General features: G+C 38.2%; 1 protein-coding gene across 2 annotated transcripts in view; it reads left to right on the forward strand.

The window, feature by feature from the left end:
* FBN2 (fibrillin 2) overlaps window positions 1–14,394 on the forward strand; it is a 130,460-nt gene extending 116,066 nt beyond the window's left edge. The window contains exons 53-60 of one of the 2 annotated variants that reach the window (XM_039355641.1): window positions 995–1,120; window positions 2,447–2,569; window positions 3,591–3,707; window positions 3,877–4,005; window positions 5,059–5,178; window positions 5,489–5,720; window positions 9,131–9,296; window positions 10,774–11,139. In XM_039355641.1, coding sequence (XP_039211575.1) covers window positions 995–1,120; window positions 2,447–2,569; window positions 3,591–3,707; window positions 3,877–4,005; window positions 5,059–5,178; window positions 5,489–5,720; window positions 9,131–9,296; window positions 10,774–11,139 — 1,379 coding nt within the window. Of the gene's footprint in view, window positions 1–994; window positions 1,121–2,446; window positions 2,570–3,590; window positions 3,708–3,876; window positions 4,006–5,058; window positions 5,179–5,488; window positions 5,721–9,130; window positions 9,297–10,773 lie in introns of both variants that reach the window. The other variant, XM_039355639.1, reaches the window with a different exon arrangement.
* The last annotated feature ends 2,066 nt before the right edge of the window (window positions 14,395–16,460 follow it).

A 16,460-nucleotide genomic window follows, 5' to 3' on the forward strand; every position in this document is an offset into this window, starting at 1 on the left:
TTGTGAGGAATGAAGAAATGCACCATCGACTGGAAGTGGCCAGCAAATGGCCCTCGCCTATTTCACATATCTTGCTTGATCGGCTCTGCCCTGGTCCCACCCCTTTCTGCCAGAGACCCTCAGATCTGTCCCACTCCTGCCCAGGCCCCCACAGGCACCCTTGACACAAATGATATAGAGCTGACCACGCCCACCCAGTAGACCACACCCATCTTGGTTACACCCAGTAGGCCCCCCCCGAGGGCAGCCGCAATGCTGATGCGGCCCTCAATGAAATTGAGTTTGACACCCCTGGGTTAGACAGTAGACTGCTGCTACTGGTCTTGCCTTTTCCCTACTTTCCTTTCCTTCAATCACTTCTACCTAAAATGCTGTTTCTGTATAGAAGTGAGCCATCCAAAAATTGGCACTTCTTTTACACATTGCTACCAAGTATGATATTTTAGTAGCATTGAAATAATTGGTACTAACTGTTGTGATTAAAACTAGTGGGCATCATAGTGAAATACTGTAAATTCTTAAACAATTTAGGACAAACTATGGGCTATGAGTGAGACAAAAGTAGCAAAGTTCTGCTGAGGTTTATGGGGAGGAGTGGTGGTTCAGAGGTTCTTTTTTTGTGGAAAAAAATTCTCCCATTTCAGAACAGTGGGTAGAACAATGATTACAAGAACTTCTACCCTTCCAAAACTCTTGGGACAGTTACATTGGGATTCACTTTATTTATTCATTTATTAAAAAATTATCCCAAATTTTTCAGTAGTTTTTAATTCTTAGTATTCCCTCATTTCCAATCTGACTATAACACTGTTGGCTTCTCTACTGGTGAATCTTTTTGTCCATGAACAGAAAGGTGTTACATCTTGACATCTACAAAAAAAACTCAGAAACTCAGAATTATGACTACTTAATTAATTTGTATTTAATGGCACTATTAGCTATAAATGGCTATGTGCCAAAATAAAAAAAATGCATCTTATTTTTTATTCCATAGATATTGATGAGTGTACGGTCATGCCAAACTTATGTAGACATGGCCAATGCATAAACACCATGGGTTCCTTCAGATGTTTTTGTAAAGTTGGCTATACTACTGACATAAGTGGAACTTCTTGTGTGGGTAAGTTTTAACGTTTATATTGTATCATATTGTTATATCTATATTATAATCTGTTACATTATACATTTTGTGGGTGATTTAAAATATTATATTATAAAGTCTTAGGATTTTTCTCAAGATTTCAAAAGTTCTCTACAATCATATTCCTGATTCAAAACAATCTCATATCAACAGGAATAGTAATTTGATATCTTTTAACTTAGTCCCTACAGTGGGATCAAAAATAGTGTTCTTGTTCTATAGAAATCCAAAGCCCTAACAAAAGTTCTTTAATTTTATTTTTTTTTCTTACATTTTAACTCTCATTCACTCTCTCTTTCTCTTATTATATCACAGCTCAGATTAAAAAGAGACACAGAACAGAGATTTTTTTGAGGAATATAATTTAGCTCAACTTCCCCTTACCCTCACTATTTAAGTTTGGTGAACATAGAAAAGATTCTCATGAAGTTGGAATTCGGAAATAGAGTTGGTATCATAAATTATTTTAAACAAGGTAGATTTTTTTTTCCAGTGCCTCTGGAAATACTGTTTTTATGAAAATTGGCAAGTAGTAATATCACTCTAGTTCAGTGGTGGCAAACCTATGGCACGGGTGCCAGAGGCGGCACTCAGAGCCCTCTCTGTGGGCACGGGTACCATCGCCCCAGTCCTAGGCCTTCAGCTGGGTTTTATAAAACCTTTTTGCTTTAGGCCTCCGCCGCCATGTGCAAAAAAAGAAAGAAAGAAAGTTCAATCAGTCAATTTCAACTTCTCCGGGAAAAAAAAATCTCGCAAAGTTGGAATTGATTGATTGAACTTTTTAGTCCCACCAGTCTGCCATTACCACCACAGCCACGCCCACCCAATTGGCCATGCCCAGCCAATGGGCCACACCCACCCAGCACTCGACGATGCATAAGTGGGTTTTGGGTTATAGTTTGGGCATTCAGTCTCTAAAAGGTTCTCCATCACTCCTCTAGTTTATAATGTTGTGGTTTGGGATTGAAACTTGCATAGCTTCCTATGTGAATTGTAAACTTGATATTGTGAATTTAAACTTTCTTGAAATATTTTTTCTCAATCATTTTACAAATTTGATTGCAAATGCTGAATTCTGAATTGAGCTGAAGGATTGTTTCCTTCATTTTTTTTTACTAAGTGAGAACTTCAAAAATCTTACTGGCAACTTGTTTGGCCTTTTTGCAGTATGATGAATCTTGTCTTTGGTTAGAGCTGAACATTTTTAAATAAATGTTAGTCTCTTAGGCATTGTCCCCTAATTTCATTTTGAATCCAACGCTGTGGAATAAATAAAATGTGAATATGAATTATTCTTGTAATTAGATCTTGATGAATGTTCCCAGTCTCCCAAACCATGCAATTTTATCTGCAAGAATTCTGAAGGAAGCTACCAATGTTCATGTCCACGTGGCTATATCCTCCAAGATGATGGAAAATCCTGTAGAGGTAAGAGAATGAGTAACTTAGTGGATTTTCTAACCAATTTTCTTATACAATCATGTTCTTGTGTCAGCTAATCAAAACAATAATATTAAATGTGGCCCATTGGATCCAATGTTCTTACAAGGGAATTATCCGTGTTGCAATTAAGGAAGAAATAGACATGATCAATATTGGAGTTCTGTCTTTGTGAAACATCATAGTAATGGTATTAAAAATGAAATTGTATGGCAAAGAGTACAATACAATTTCTGCTTGATTACAAGGCATGTAGGATAAAATAGGAAGTGCTGGCCATATATTTTCATTGAAAAATAATAAAATCATAGAATTCAATTATACCTGTATTGGATTGATGACATATTCCAGTTCCGTGGGCAAATGTGTAAAGACTGTGCCATTATTCCATTGTTACTGAGCATTTCTGTGGGTTTTTAAAGATTCTTCTCTATACAAAAATCCTTATGGAAGCATTGCTCAGGGAGCACTGCATTTTTTATGCTTTTGCAGGGATGCCATTCCTTTCACCCCAGACCTATTATAAAGGAAACTTCACTAAAGTTACTATCTGCCCAAATGACAGCAGGACAGGCCAGTTGCTAGCATCCACTTCTCTAAAAACAATACAGGCCAACACAGAATATGGGATATTAACAAAATTAGAATCTTGAGAATTCCAAAAAAAGGATAATTTATGAGAAAGTCAGAGAGATTGGATTTTTCTAGGCAAAACAACCAGATGTCCATGATGGGGTTGGGATGCTACTCAAATGATACAATGAGTGCCTTACCATTGTAATACTAGCTCTACCCTTTTGGTATGTCCATTGAGATTCTGCATGCATGTTTGTAAGGGGTGGCACTTACACTATGGCATTTTTTGTGTTGAATCAAAGAGAGTCTTTTAGCTAATTCACTGCATTTAAAAGCAATTTTGATTGCTCTAACAGTGTTATTAAATATTGGATTAAATAAACATGTTACCTTAATTTTTAAAGAAATAAGCACCTTACTTTTCTACTCCTAGATCTTGATGAATGTCAGACTAAACAGCATAACTGTCAATTCCTTTGTGTCAATACCTTGGGGGGATTCACATGTAAATGTCCACCAGGTTTCACACAACATCATACGGCCTGTATAGGTAAGGGGTTAATTTTATTGTTTTTGTTTCATGAAAACATGTAACATTTCTCAGATCTCCTTAGCAACAAACAGGGCTAGTAATAAAATTAATAATCAGATTAAGAAGATAGCATTCTTTATTTTTCTTCTGGTATCTGATTTATAAAAAATGAAATATCATTTTGTAGATAACAATGAATGTGGATCACAGCCTTCACTTTGTGGATCAAAAGGAATCTGCCAAAATACTCCTGGAAGTTTTGCCTGTGAATGCCAAAGAGGTTTCTCTTTAGATTCCACTGGATTGAACTGTGAAGGTAATAAGTTGTGAAAACTGTGAGTGTCATAAATTACATACCGAAGAGGTATTTCTGGAAATCGCCAGTCATTATTTAATAATCATATTTATATCTGTTAGGGTTTTTAATGTACTTATTGGCATCTTTATTATTCACTGGAACTCTTTTAACTCATAGTGTAATTGGAATGTTGTCATTTATGTGTGGCAGAGCTACTGAAATATAGATTGGAGGGCAGTTTTGAATTTTTGATTGATTATGTGCCATCAAGTTGTTTTCAATGCCTAGTTACCACATTGACAGATTTTCTGTGCCATGTAGATAGATGACAATCTATCCCTAACCTGATCCTTCAGGTCTTCTAACAGCCTGCCCATCGTCACTCTAACTGAGTCCATCCATATTGCTGTTGGTCTGAGCACTGTGAGGAACATGGAGTGTTTTTGCTTCCTGAATCGATGCTATTTTGATTGCTTCAGTTGTTTTGTATTGTTTTATTACTGTTTTGTATTATTTTATTACTGTTATTTTAATTTCATAAAGCTTTCCAGAGTCTTCTGGAAGGGGATGGCCAACAAATTCAACAAATAAATGAATAATAGAGAGAAAATAAAAGAGAGTGGCTGAAATGTACAAAATATATCATAAATCTTCCGTCCTTTCATTTACCTGAGTCTTGTCCTCTTCTCAACAGCCAACAAGTAAACTGAATTTTCTAACTAACCATATGCAATTGTTACTCCCACCCCAACCTCCAATAAAGCAGCTGCTTCTCATAAATAGTATTTAACTGAATGACTAAGGGTAGGGCTGCACTCTTGGCCTTTGATTCATAATGATCTTTAAGTGGGAGGCAAAAGAAAACCGAAGTGCAATTTTCCCTGGCTGGTAATGGTTGCAGAGGATTTTTACAGCTTGAATCTACTTTTCTACTAATAAAAACTTTAATAATGATAATCTTGTATATTAACTCAAAAGAAAATCTCAAAGAATTGTTTTTCTATACATATATACAAAAAATAGCAAATTATTTACTATTTTATTCTTGCATTTTAATATCTTTATTTATAGATGTGGATGAATGTGGCGGAAATCACAGATGTCAGCATGGCTGCCAAAATATTCTTGGAGGCTACAGATGCAGCTGCCCGCAAGGATATATCCAGCATTACCAGTGGAATCAGTGTGTGGGTAAGAAACTCATTTTACATAGAATTAATGATGTAAGGTAGAGAATAAAAATGGTACGTAGAAATCCCAAATATGTTTATTTTATATAATTTGCTCCTTCATGATGCTAATTGTTATACCAACGCCTGCTATGAAAATGAAATATATTTGTTCTGTTATTCTGTGTTCTTTAAAATAACATCTATTTCTCTATGCCAATCTTTAAAAAAAACCCAGAAAATACATTTATTAATATTAGAAATTAGTCACCGTTGTAACAAGCTCTCCCTTGATAAAATCTGCATGCTTAAAAAAGTATGTTTTTCAACAGATGAAAATGAATGCTCAAATCCTAGCATTTGTGGTTCAGCTTCATGCTACAACACTCTTGGAAGCTACAAATGTGCGTGTCCCTCTGGATTCTCTTATGATCAGCTCAATAGCGCATGCCATGATGTCAATGAATGTTCCTCTACTAAGAATCCTTGCAATTATGGCTGTTCCAATACTGAAGGCGGATACCTCTGTGGCTGCCCTCCGGGATATTACAGAGCAGGACAAGGGTGAGTAGTTGATGGTGACAGACTCTTCCTGCATCTTTTACAAAACCGTGAACGACTAACATATTTTACTATGAAGCAGTTTCTACTATCTTGGAAGAGTCAACTCTCAGTTCATTAATAAGAAGTTAATGTTTTCTACTAGTGGAATCTCTGATCTCTGGTTTGTGATCTCTGAGTTCATATTATGCTTTCATGAGAGACTGAATATTTAAAACAGTTAATAGAGACAAATTATCATTTTTGTTACAATCTATTCCTCCACAAAAAAGGAATGTATGTGTAATATCTGTCCAAGTCAGTGCCGATTATCATCCCTTTTTTAAACAATACTACCAGACAGTTGCAGACTCATTTGCTATAGTGTTCTCCAACTTTCACTGAATGCATGCTGTTCTAGTTAAGTTTTTGTTAGGCAAATCATAATCCTGTTGCTTAATCATGAAATAGGTTTATTTATGAAACTGAATAATATGGCAGCCGTAGTGTTTACATTACTACAATACACAGTTTAAAATGTGTAATGCAGATTGGATGAAAATTAAATATGTGGATCAGATCCAGAGTAAAACCACCATTGGCAGAATAGCCTTTTTCAGGAGGAGTAGATTTAATCGGTAGAGTTTTCAGTTACCTAAATTGTGCAAGAGTACTCTTATTTTCTACGGTATCCTATGTCTCCTCTCCACCATTGTTCCATGAGTTGAATCATTCTGATCCGATCCTAGAAGTTGTTTCCCTTATAGCATGCCCACAGTGATCTGATTGTACTTCGGTGCTTAGCAATTGGCTTCTAATTACAGATATTCCTCGCTTAATGACCATTTGTTCAGCAACCATTCAAAATTACTACGGTGCTGCAGCACCCAAATAGACACATGATTGTGATTTGGGCACTTGTCATGGCCCCATCAGAGCCTGGTTCAGAGGAGGAGGAGGAGTTGGAACTGGGACCATCCAACAGGGATGGCACTTCTCCCTTGGCATGTTTGGAGAGGCCAGGAGCTAAGGACGATGCTGTCCCAGGCCCCTCAGGCTTTGTAGGACATGGTCAACCAGTCGGAGAGCTGCCTGCCTTCACAGACATGGGAGGATTGGTTGCTGACAGGTAGTGGTGCTGATAGGTAGCAGATCTCCTCTGATGAGGGACAGCTGCCACTCGATCCAAAGGCACAGAGAGCAGAGCATAGGCAAGCCCAGAGAAGGGCTGCAAGGCTACTCGGGAGGTCACTTAAGGAGAAGCCATGGGGAGTTAATCTTTGCCCAGAACAATTGTCTGTCTTGGATTACACTCTCCCGGCTTTGACTCTGTGCTTTTTGCCTTGCTTCGAGGACTACTTTTGTCTTTGCTTGAGGACTCTCGTTTCTCTTGCCCTGGTCTCGTGGACTGCCTTTGCCCTTTGCTTTGCTTTACCTTCAGAACTGCCTTTGCTTTGTACCTTGTCTTTACCCCGGGGATTGCCATTTTTCTTATGCCTGCACTTTGCCTCGTGGATTTTCCTGATAATCTGTGGGCTGCTGTTGGGAGACTGAGAGTGGCTGCCTTCAGGGTAGCGTGGGGTGGAGCCTTACCGCTCATTGGCGGGCCATTTGTTGAACACTTCCTGAGGGCAATAAAGGCCTCCTTGCCTTGACCACCTGAGTCATAACAGCACTTGGCAGATCATTCACATGTACGATGGGTTTCCAAGTGCCCTACAATCACGTGATCGTCTTTGGCAATCTTCCCTGCTGGCTTTTCCAGAAAGTCTACAAAGTCACAAGCCATTGCTACCTAGTTGGTTCCTGGCTGGAAAAGGTCCATCCCAACATCTAAGAGTAGGGTTCAGGGCAGACCTTTTCAACCAGTCTCCTTGATGGTGCTGCTTGCTGGAGAAATGCCACCCCATCTGGGGCAAAGTCTCTTTGGCAAACAGGAGGAGAACCGCAGCACTGGGCTGGAAAGAAATGTCTAGTTTAATGAAGAGAAGGACAAGGGGGGGACATGATAGCAGTGTTCCAATATCTCAGGGGCTGCCACAAAGCAGAGGGAGTCAAGCTATTTTCCAAGGCGCCTGAAGGCAGGACAAGGAGCAACAGATGGAAACTGATCAAGGAGAGAAGCAACCTAGAACTAAGGAGAAACTTCCTGACAGAACAATTAACCAGTGGAACAACCTGCCTCCAGAAGCAGTGAATGCTCCAATACTGGAGGTTTTTAAGAAGAGACCGGACAGCCATTTGTCCAAATGGTATAGGGCAGTGGTTCTCAACCTGTGGGTCGGGACCCCATTTGGGGTCAAACGACCATTTCACGGGGGTCGCCAAACAACGCAGTCCGCCATTTTTTTTCCCCTTTTCCTTAGCTGTGCTACTCCCTTTTATTCTATTGGCTTTTGAAAGCCAATAGAATAGACTCTCTTGAATAGAGTCTAATTCTATTGGCTTTCAAAAGCCAATAGGAATTGTCCAGGCTGTCTCTGCCCTGCTGAGCCCGCCAAAAGTCCCATTCTGCAAACGGTGCTGCACCAGTTGAGTAGTCCTCGACTTACGACCGGTTGAGTAGTCCTCGACTAACGACCGGTTGGGGGTCGTGGCATTAAAAAGGTTGAGAACCACTGGTATAGGGTTTCCTGCCTGAGCAGGGGGTTGGACTAGATGACCTCCAAGGTCCCTTCCAACTTTACTATTATTATTATTAAATTCCCTTCTGTGCACAGAAGGGAGCTGCCTGTTCTCCTTGATCAGGCAGTTCTTTTCCTTCATCTGCTTAACAACCACAGCTGGGAAAGTCAGGATGCAGTCATAAAGTTGAGTCAGATCACGTGGCGACCCGCTTTATGACTGCCATAACTTATGACCATAATTCCAAAGCTAATGATGGAATATATCATTAATAGTCCCAGTGAGGTATTTATGACATCACATCACCTTGAAGGGGTACCATCAAATGAAGACACTAGGATACAATTTCCGATTTTCATATATAAAAATAGCAGTAATGTATATTGAGAATTTCAGCAATAAAAATATATTATATTTAATTTCATTTATATTAGCTTTTTAAGTATATGTGTATCAGTGACTTGCTACTCTACAGAAAAAAAAATGGAAATTTATTCCTTTGTCTTATAAACTTTTGTTCCATTGCCGCTGTTTTTGGTATTTTGTTTTAATATGTAATATATATAAAAAGTTTAGAAAGGAATAAATCCCTTCTAAAACTAAGCTACCGACAAAGGTGAAAGGTAAAAGATTCAAAACATTGAGAAGTAAATGCACAATTAAAGTATGCATTTTGTTTATACAAAATCATTGCAACTTGTGTTTTTATCTGCATAACAAACAAATTACTCATTCCTCTTATGAACTAGCAACATGGGAACAAAAAGGCTTATTTTTCCAGATGATAATATTATGACATTATTCATCAGGCACTGTGTCTCCGGTATGGGATTTAGCAAAGGCCAGTATCTTCCAGTGGATCAAGGAGAAGAGAATGCTTTGTCCCCAGAAGCTTGTTACGAGTGTAAAATTAATGGATACTCCCAAAAAGATAGCAGGAAGAAAAGAAGCCTCAATCAATTGGAGCCTGCAGAGGTAAGCAAAAACTGCACAACTGATTTGCACTTGCTGTTCCTGATCTAAGCAATATCATCCACTGAATTTGTCAGAATCTTATGGGGCTTTAAAAAGAAACTACTATAATCTTGCATTATTAAGAGCGATATTCTTTTGCCCACTTACATGAGTTTGCGTAGAGCTAGTGTAGAATGTGTGATCATTATGCACAATAATTTTGCCCTTCCAATTTCAAAGAGATTTTGTATATAAAAACAGAACAAAATAATTGGATTGGAATAACTGAAATTGGATTGATGAGTAATCAATCATCAGAGGAAAAGACTCTACTACTGAATATTGAGGAATCCTGGAAAAACTCTATCAAATTAATCTTCATATGATTACTTTACTAAACTTGATGTAAGCCACTCAGATTCATTTTAGAATTATGGCATGTGTGTCTCAGAAATTAAAATAAAATAAATCCAATCTATGATTTTGTTCCTGTCTACTGAATCCCACTCTCAATTCTTGCCTTTTTCATGCTTCACAGTTATTCTAACCATTAGTTATTATAATTGCAATGAAATTTCAATGCATAATGGAATGGATATTGCATGCAATGGATCAGTGTTCACTGCAGTTTATATAATTTGCTGTTTATATGATTATGGTAATGATACAAATATCTTCATGTGTGCAGAAGGCATCACGCAAATGATGCAAAGTAAGTTTTTGTGCCATTTGATTATGCCATCACACATATGATGTAAACCTCCATGGTGATAGGCTTTCCAATTTATCAGATATTTGTTGATATATCCACACTTTCCCCACAATTGTTTTATTAAAATGAAAGGACGGTGAAATGAGATTTTCTCATCACGGGTGGGAATTACTCTATGCTGATCTTCCTCTAGGGCCTTCATCACATGGGTGCTTTGTTCCTACTAGCTAACAAAACATAGGAAATGAAATCTCACACATCTGAAGGCCTATGTATGAGGAAGGCTGCTTTGGTGGTATGATAAAAGTATGTTGATCTGTGGAGATTCTCAATCATCCAGGTCATGGTTGCTTTTTCAAAAGTCAAGTGGACTTTCTTTGTTTTTTCCTTGAAAATGTTTTGCTTCTCATCCAAGAAGCTTCTTCAGCTTCTGTGTTGATCAGTATTTCTGAACAAGTCCTATGCAAATTCTACATTTTCCTATTGAATAAATTACCCAGTAAATTAGCAGAGCACAAAAAGATGATATTTACCCTTGTTTCTGTAAATTTCATGCTGGATTAAGTATTCTGGGAGAATGGCAGATGTCCAATGGCTTTGCATACATGCTTTGCAATGCATTTTCTGGCCCCGAGGTCTCAATGCCATTCTATAGCCAGTAGCAAGGAAGCAGCAATGATGGAAAATTAGAATAATTAATCATCTATAGTTAAAAAAAAAATTCTAAACAGAAATATTGAGGTTTGCCTATGCCTTTTGCTCCACCTTTTATTTCTGGTTTAACAGATCAGTTTGGAAAGTTTGGACATTGATCTTCCATTGAAGATGAGATTCAGCGTAACTGGCCTTGGCAATAAAGAACATATATTAGATCTCATGCCTGCAATAGAGACCCTCACAAATCACAACCGCTACGTTATCTCCTTTGGTAATCACAACGGCACCTTCCGGATTCACCAGAAAGATGGGAACAGTTATCTTCAGGTTGCTAAGAAAAAAGCCACAGCTGGTATTTATACACTGGAAATAGTTAGCATTCCTCTGTACAAAAAGGAAGAGCTAAAGAAATTGGAAGAAAGCAATGAGGACAACTACCTCCTAGGAGAGCTTGGAGAAGCTCTCAAAATGAGACTTTGGATTGAACTCTATTAAAACCTTCCTTCCTCACTCCCGTCATGAAGGATTCTGTTCGGATATCATATCATATACTTTGGTTTTGAAAGCTTTCAAGGGTCAGTAACTTACTTTTTCAGAAGACCCAACATTGCAAATAGTGACCTCTGCATCCTCCTGTCCTGAACAAGACTGAAGAACAGACCTCAACCTTTCTATTACCAAACCTTGATTACAATGCCAACAATCATGATTACTATACTGTCTATATAATATCAATTTTAAATATATTTTTTAAAAAAAGAAAATGTGCTTAAAAGATCATATATGGCACCAAATGGCACAAAATGTGAGCTACTTTTTTCCTATAAGCACTCTAGCATATTGATGATTTTGCTGTAGTCCCTAAATTAAAAATAGAGATTTTATTTATTTTTAATGCAATAATATATGGAGAAATTAACAATCGGTGTTAAAAGGAAAAAGAAAACACTTGTTTTTCTTTGTAATTTTATGAATTCGAACTATTACATGTATTAAGTATTTTAGAAAAAAGAACAGAAACTAATAGATTGAAAAAGTTTCCTCTCAGTCTTGTGCCTATTGTCCATAAATCATTAAAACATGTCATATGTTCAAATGAGCACTGTAATACTCTACGCAAGGGCTTTCTTTTCCCTAGACAAGATATTCAAGTAATGCCTTATCTTAAATAGCCATGATCAGAATTTCAACTTTAAACTTGGTGCTGATACTCAACATACACATCATAAAAACTAGATTTTTCTATCAGAGAAGACCATGGAAATGATGCACAACCACTGTAACAAAATACCTGGAAATGCCTGTGATATCCTTAGTATTGCAGGCCAACCCGTACTGTATTTCCTTCAGGTAACCTCACTATATCACACAAACCTCATGAACTACAACAAAAGGTGCTTGAAGTATTTGCATTATTGTAGGCAGCTGATTACAAATCATGTATTCTTAGAAGTAAACACTTGATGTTTCATTCTAAGTGGTGCTGGCTTGAATTCATCCTGAAGTAAACATGGCTGAGCTATTGCAAAATTGTCGTATGTGTACACTATTCATACTGCATGGGAAAAAACACATATTGGAAAATAAGAATGTTCATTAATGCTGTAGTTATACACAATATGTCTCATTTTATTGTAGCCTATTTTATAAGTTACCCTTGTACAATGTGTTGGCATTTAGTTTAGTGTGTTGTTTAATTTTGTTTTAATTTGTCATTTAATAAGTGTATGTCACCATGGTGCTATAAATAAAAACTGGTACTTGTTACAGGTCATATAAAAAAGCCTCACATGTGAACCAACACAAAGCACATTCCATGCCTGCTTTTCCTGGGTTTTTTTTTTAACCTTTACTGATCAAAAATTACCAGAAATTATGCTCATTGTTTTGGTTCATACTCTGTATTTTCTGTGTATTTTCTTTTATGAAAAACAGAAAACCTTGTAAAGTGCATTTTGAAAAGAAGCAGTATTATTTTTTTGGCTTTTGTACTAATACAGCATCACTTTTTCTGAAATAAAACTTATTTTCCGGTAGCTACATTATTTGGTTTTGATATGGTGAGACGGTCAACCTTATAACATTAGGAGTGAATGATGATGGCAGGATGTGTTTTCTTTCCTTATTTTCAATTTTGCAGAACCTGCACAGGACTATTATTGTTTCCTAAGTGATTTGTAGCACTTTTCCTGAGGCACAACTGAAAATGTTACTGTGAAAAATAGGGCAGATAGAAAGTATGAAAAAGGGTTTAATTTGTACATTGTGGGTCAAAGTATCCTGGGAATCTGAATAATGCATTCAGTTAATGACTTGGTAATTTTATTTAACAGGCTGTGTTAAGTGGTGCCCGTCAATTGTAAGTCAGAGGTCCCCTTTTGGGCACCAGGGACCGGTTCCGTGGAGAAAGGCTTTTCCACAGACCAGAGAGTGTGTGGCTTTGTGTGCTGCCTGCATCCCATGGATGGGGCTTTGTTTGTGCAGCCCAGTTGCTGGCATGTCACAGCCCAGTACTGGTCCACAGACTGGGGGTTGGGGACCCCTGACTTATGAGATCTAATCCACACAGGTAGAAAGAGCAGTAATTTCCAGGCCTCGAGGTTTTTCTTTCCCTGCAGAGCACAGAGGAGTAGGAGTAGGGCTAAGGAAGGGAATGGAGTAGAACAACTCACTGTGGCCAACTCACCTCAGGACAACTTGCTGTGGGACAATTCAATATAATTCACATTTCATTTTGTCCCTCCTTTTACCTGCTTTTTGTAATGATTCTATTCCATCAATTCTTCAATATGTAATACTTGTCCTGCAGCGAGTTGTCCCGCTGTGAGTTGGCCATGGCAAGTCGTCTGGCGAGTTGACCATGGCCAACTTAGGCACGGCAAGTTGACCATGGCAAATTGGCCATGGCGAGTTGGGCATGGCAAGTTGTCCTTGACCTGGGAAACCCGCTGCCTGGGTTGGGTCTCAATATGCCTTGGTCACAGCATTTAGTGGCATGACAGCTCTGGTCCTCCCACATTTAGGTCCCATGAGATCATACCATATAGAAAGGAGTTGAGGATTCCCATCCCATGAGGGCTTCTTGGTGGCTGTCCTGACAACCTGATTCTTAAGAAGAAGGACCTTAAAAGCAATTTTTTTATTGTGAGATCATTCAGGATGCCAATGATCTCCTTACAATACTTCTGTTTTATTACATAGGATTCTAAACCTCCTTGAGCACTATGAAAAATAGGTAATATAGAAATCAGTGCATATGATACGTACATCGCTATTTCTGGCAAAGCCTTTTTAGGCAATTCATAAAAATTCTGCTAATACTTACCTATTCTGATGGCTAGCAGAATCGGGCAGAAGGATGCGAGTCATGTTGGGTCCCATGTTTATTGCTTAAAAATGGTGATAACAGATTGAAGCTAGCCCTGCCTTTCCCTTGAACAAAAGCGTTCTTTGTATTCTAGAGAAGGAGGCAAGACAAACCAGGCTTCAAGGTCAGCTGTCTTCTTGCACCAATGTTCTCAGTTTGACAGGGAAATATTTCCTTAATCCTCAACAGATTTAATGTGCTTTTACTGATTTAACACTTCCAATTTATGTACATCTATAAAACATATTTCAACTTGCTATAAGCTCTTCATTACGAGGGGGCAAAGTATATTAAATCATAGAAATTATTGCTGGAGATTTACTAAGCCAGGGGCCCCCAACCTTTTGAGCACCAGGGACAAATTCCATGGAGAGAGGTTTTTCTGAGCGTGGTTTCATGTACTGTCTGCATCCCGTGGATGGGGCTGTGCTTGTTTGCACAGACCAGTTTCCAGCCTGCTGCAGCCCAGGGGTTGGGGACCCCTGTACTAAGCTATACTTTTTAAATACCTGATTTATTTATTTTGGAAGATCTTCTAACTTTATTGTTTGGAACAGAATATGACCAAAGTTGCTGTGGTCCTGGATGATTGCTGCTTTTGTCAAAATGGCTAAGTAGTGTGGCACTGTTGTGCTGTGAACTCCCCCCTTTCATAGGTACATGCAAAGCAGTGCAATGTCAATGTGTGTGGTTGTGTCACAAAGGCCTGATGTGGTTTTTCATCTTTCTGCCCTTGCACAGCGCTCTCATCCCAGATGCTGACTCTTGAGAGTAGCCCAGAGAAAAATTGGAGACAAATACATTGAAAGGCCAATTTGGAAAGGGGGGTTTATAAGGAATGATGCAGATGAACTGATCACCTGGAGGTAAAGCAATGTAAGGAATCGGTCTTTAGTCTTAAGGGGTCCTTGATGCTCTCTGAGTTTGGTTGTTTCCATGCAGATGTTTCATTACTCCAACTAGGTAAGAACATCAGTGCATTGTCTGCAAAAAAAAAAAACCAAACTCAAGACACTAAGGACCCCACATTTCATCCTTGAGCTACAACTACCAGTGTTCTCCTTTACTGGTTCACTAGTCTTTTCCAGAAATCAGAATGAGACAAAGCAAATGATAATCTTTTAATCCTTGAACTTTCTTCTACTCCCCCAATCAACTCTTCTGATTGGGGCCCAATTGCAAGGAACACTCTAATATGGAGGAAAATTTAGTTTCACTCTTCTTTCTCCTTTCCTCCATATGGCATGTTAGCTACATGTTAAAAAGATGGTTCCCCTTTTAGTGCAGCTACTCTGGCAAATGACATTGGACTTTGTAGAGCCCAGCTGGCAGGGTTCAGACCACCTGCTACATGCCAAGTAAATGGAAAAGTAGTGAGAATGATTGTAAGAATTAAACCCAGATTTCAACCACACTTGTTGTGCACTTATGGTGGAACTCTTACACCTGTCCTTATTGAACTGAGTAAGCCTGAATGTGTGCCTTTGCATGTGAAAGAGTAGCAAATTGATTGTAGTTATCAGTATCTGCAGCACTTCCAGGCCCATTTTTCCCAGCTAACCTGGCAAATTATCACGGTGGCTAAGAATTATGGGAAATGTAGGCCAATCTATGTGGAGGTGCATTCCTTACATTCAGTTCAGTTTTCAAATTGTACCTGGTAATGCACAGAATCAGGTTCTACTTCATTCTTCCCTTCTTCAAAGACTGTTAAAATAGTTGGCTGCACTTGGCCCTACCTTTATTTAAATGTCTGCCTCCTTTGCTTTTGAACGCAGCACAAGATTGAAAAAATGCTGGCTTTGGAATTTAAGGGCAAAGAATCATCAGCATTGTCTCAGCAAATGCTGGAGAAGGTGGAATGACCAGTGCAAAGTTATCTACGCTACAAATAATATTTAAAGTTGTTTTGAGAGAATGATTGCTTTATTTTGATTAAATATTAAACATTTATTAATATTAGTTCAATGATCCTTCTCCCCAGTGCTTAATCTAAAGACACTGGCAGAAACTCCTCTAATATGACCTCAGATCTTTTTCAGCCTGAATTTGTATACATTGATAATTTTAGTTCAATTGTAGCTTTTGGTTTGTTAAATGTTCATATGGGTTCAGAAAGAGATTCTAGAAGAAAAGTTGTCTTTGGGGGAAATTGTCACACCTTAAATATCTATATTTCAATGTATATTTTGCTAAAAACACCATAAAAGTCATTCTTACCTGCTCTATAGAATTAGAATTAACAAAATGTTCCTGAATATTGTATAGGTAGTGCTGGAACTAAAGGAATAATTTCAATTTGATGACTTTGCTGAAAACCTTACGCAAGCTATAATACAAAAGTCTAGGCATTGAACCAACAGAGGTTCATTGCATTGATATATTGAGGTTTTATTCAGTGCATGGAGGGTACAAAATGTGGTAGCCACAGCAGTCATTTTGGGTCAGT

The sequence above is a fragment of the Crotalus tigris genome, unplaced genomic scaffold, assembly GCF_016545835.1.
Source record: "Crotalus tigris isolate CLP2741 ecotype Arizona unplaced genomic scaffold, ASM1654583v1 scf7180000018710.371113, whole genome shotgun sequence".
NCBI classification, from domain to species: Eukaryota; Metazoa; Chordata; class Lepidosauria; order Squamata; family Viperidae; genus Crotalus; species Crotalus tigris.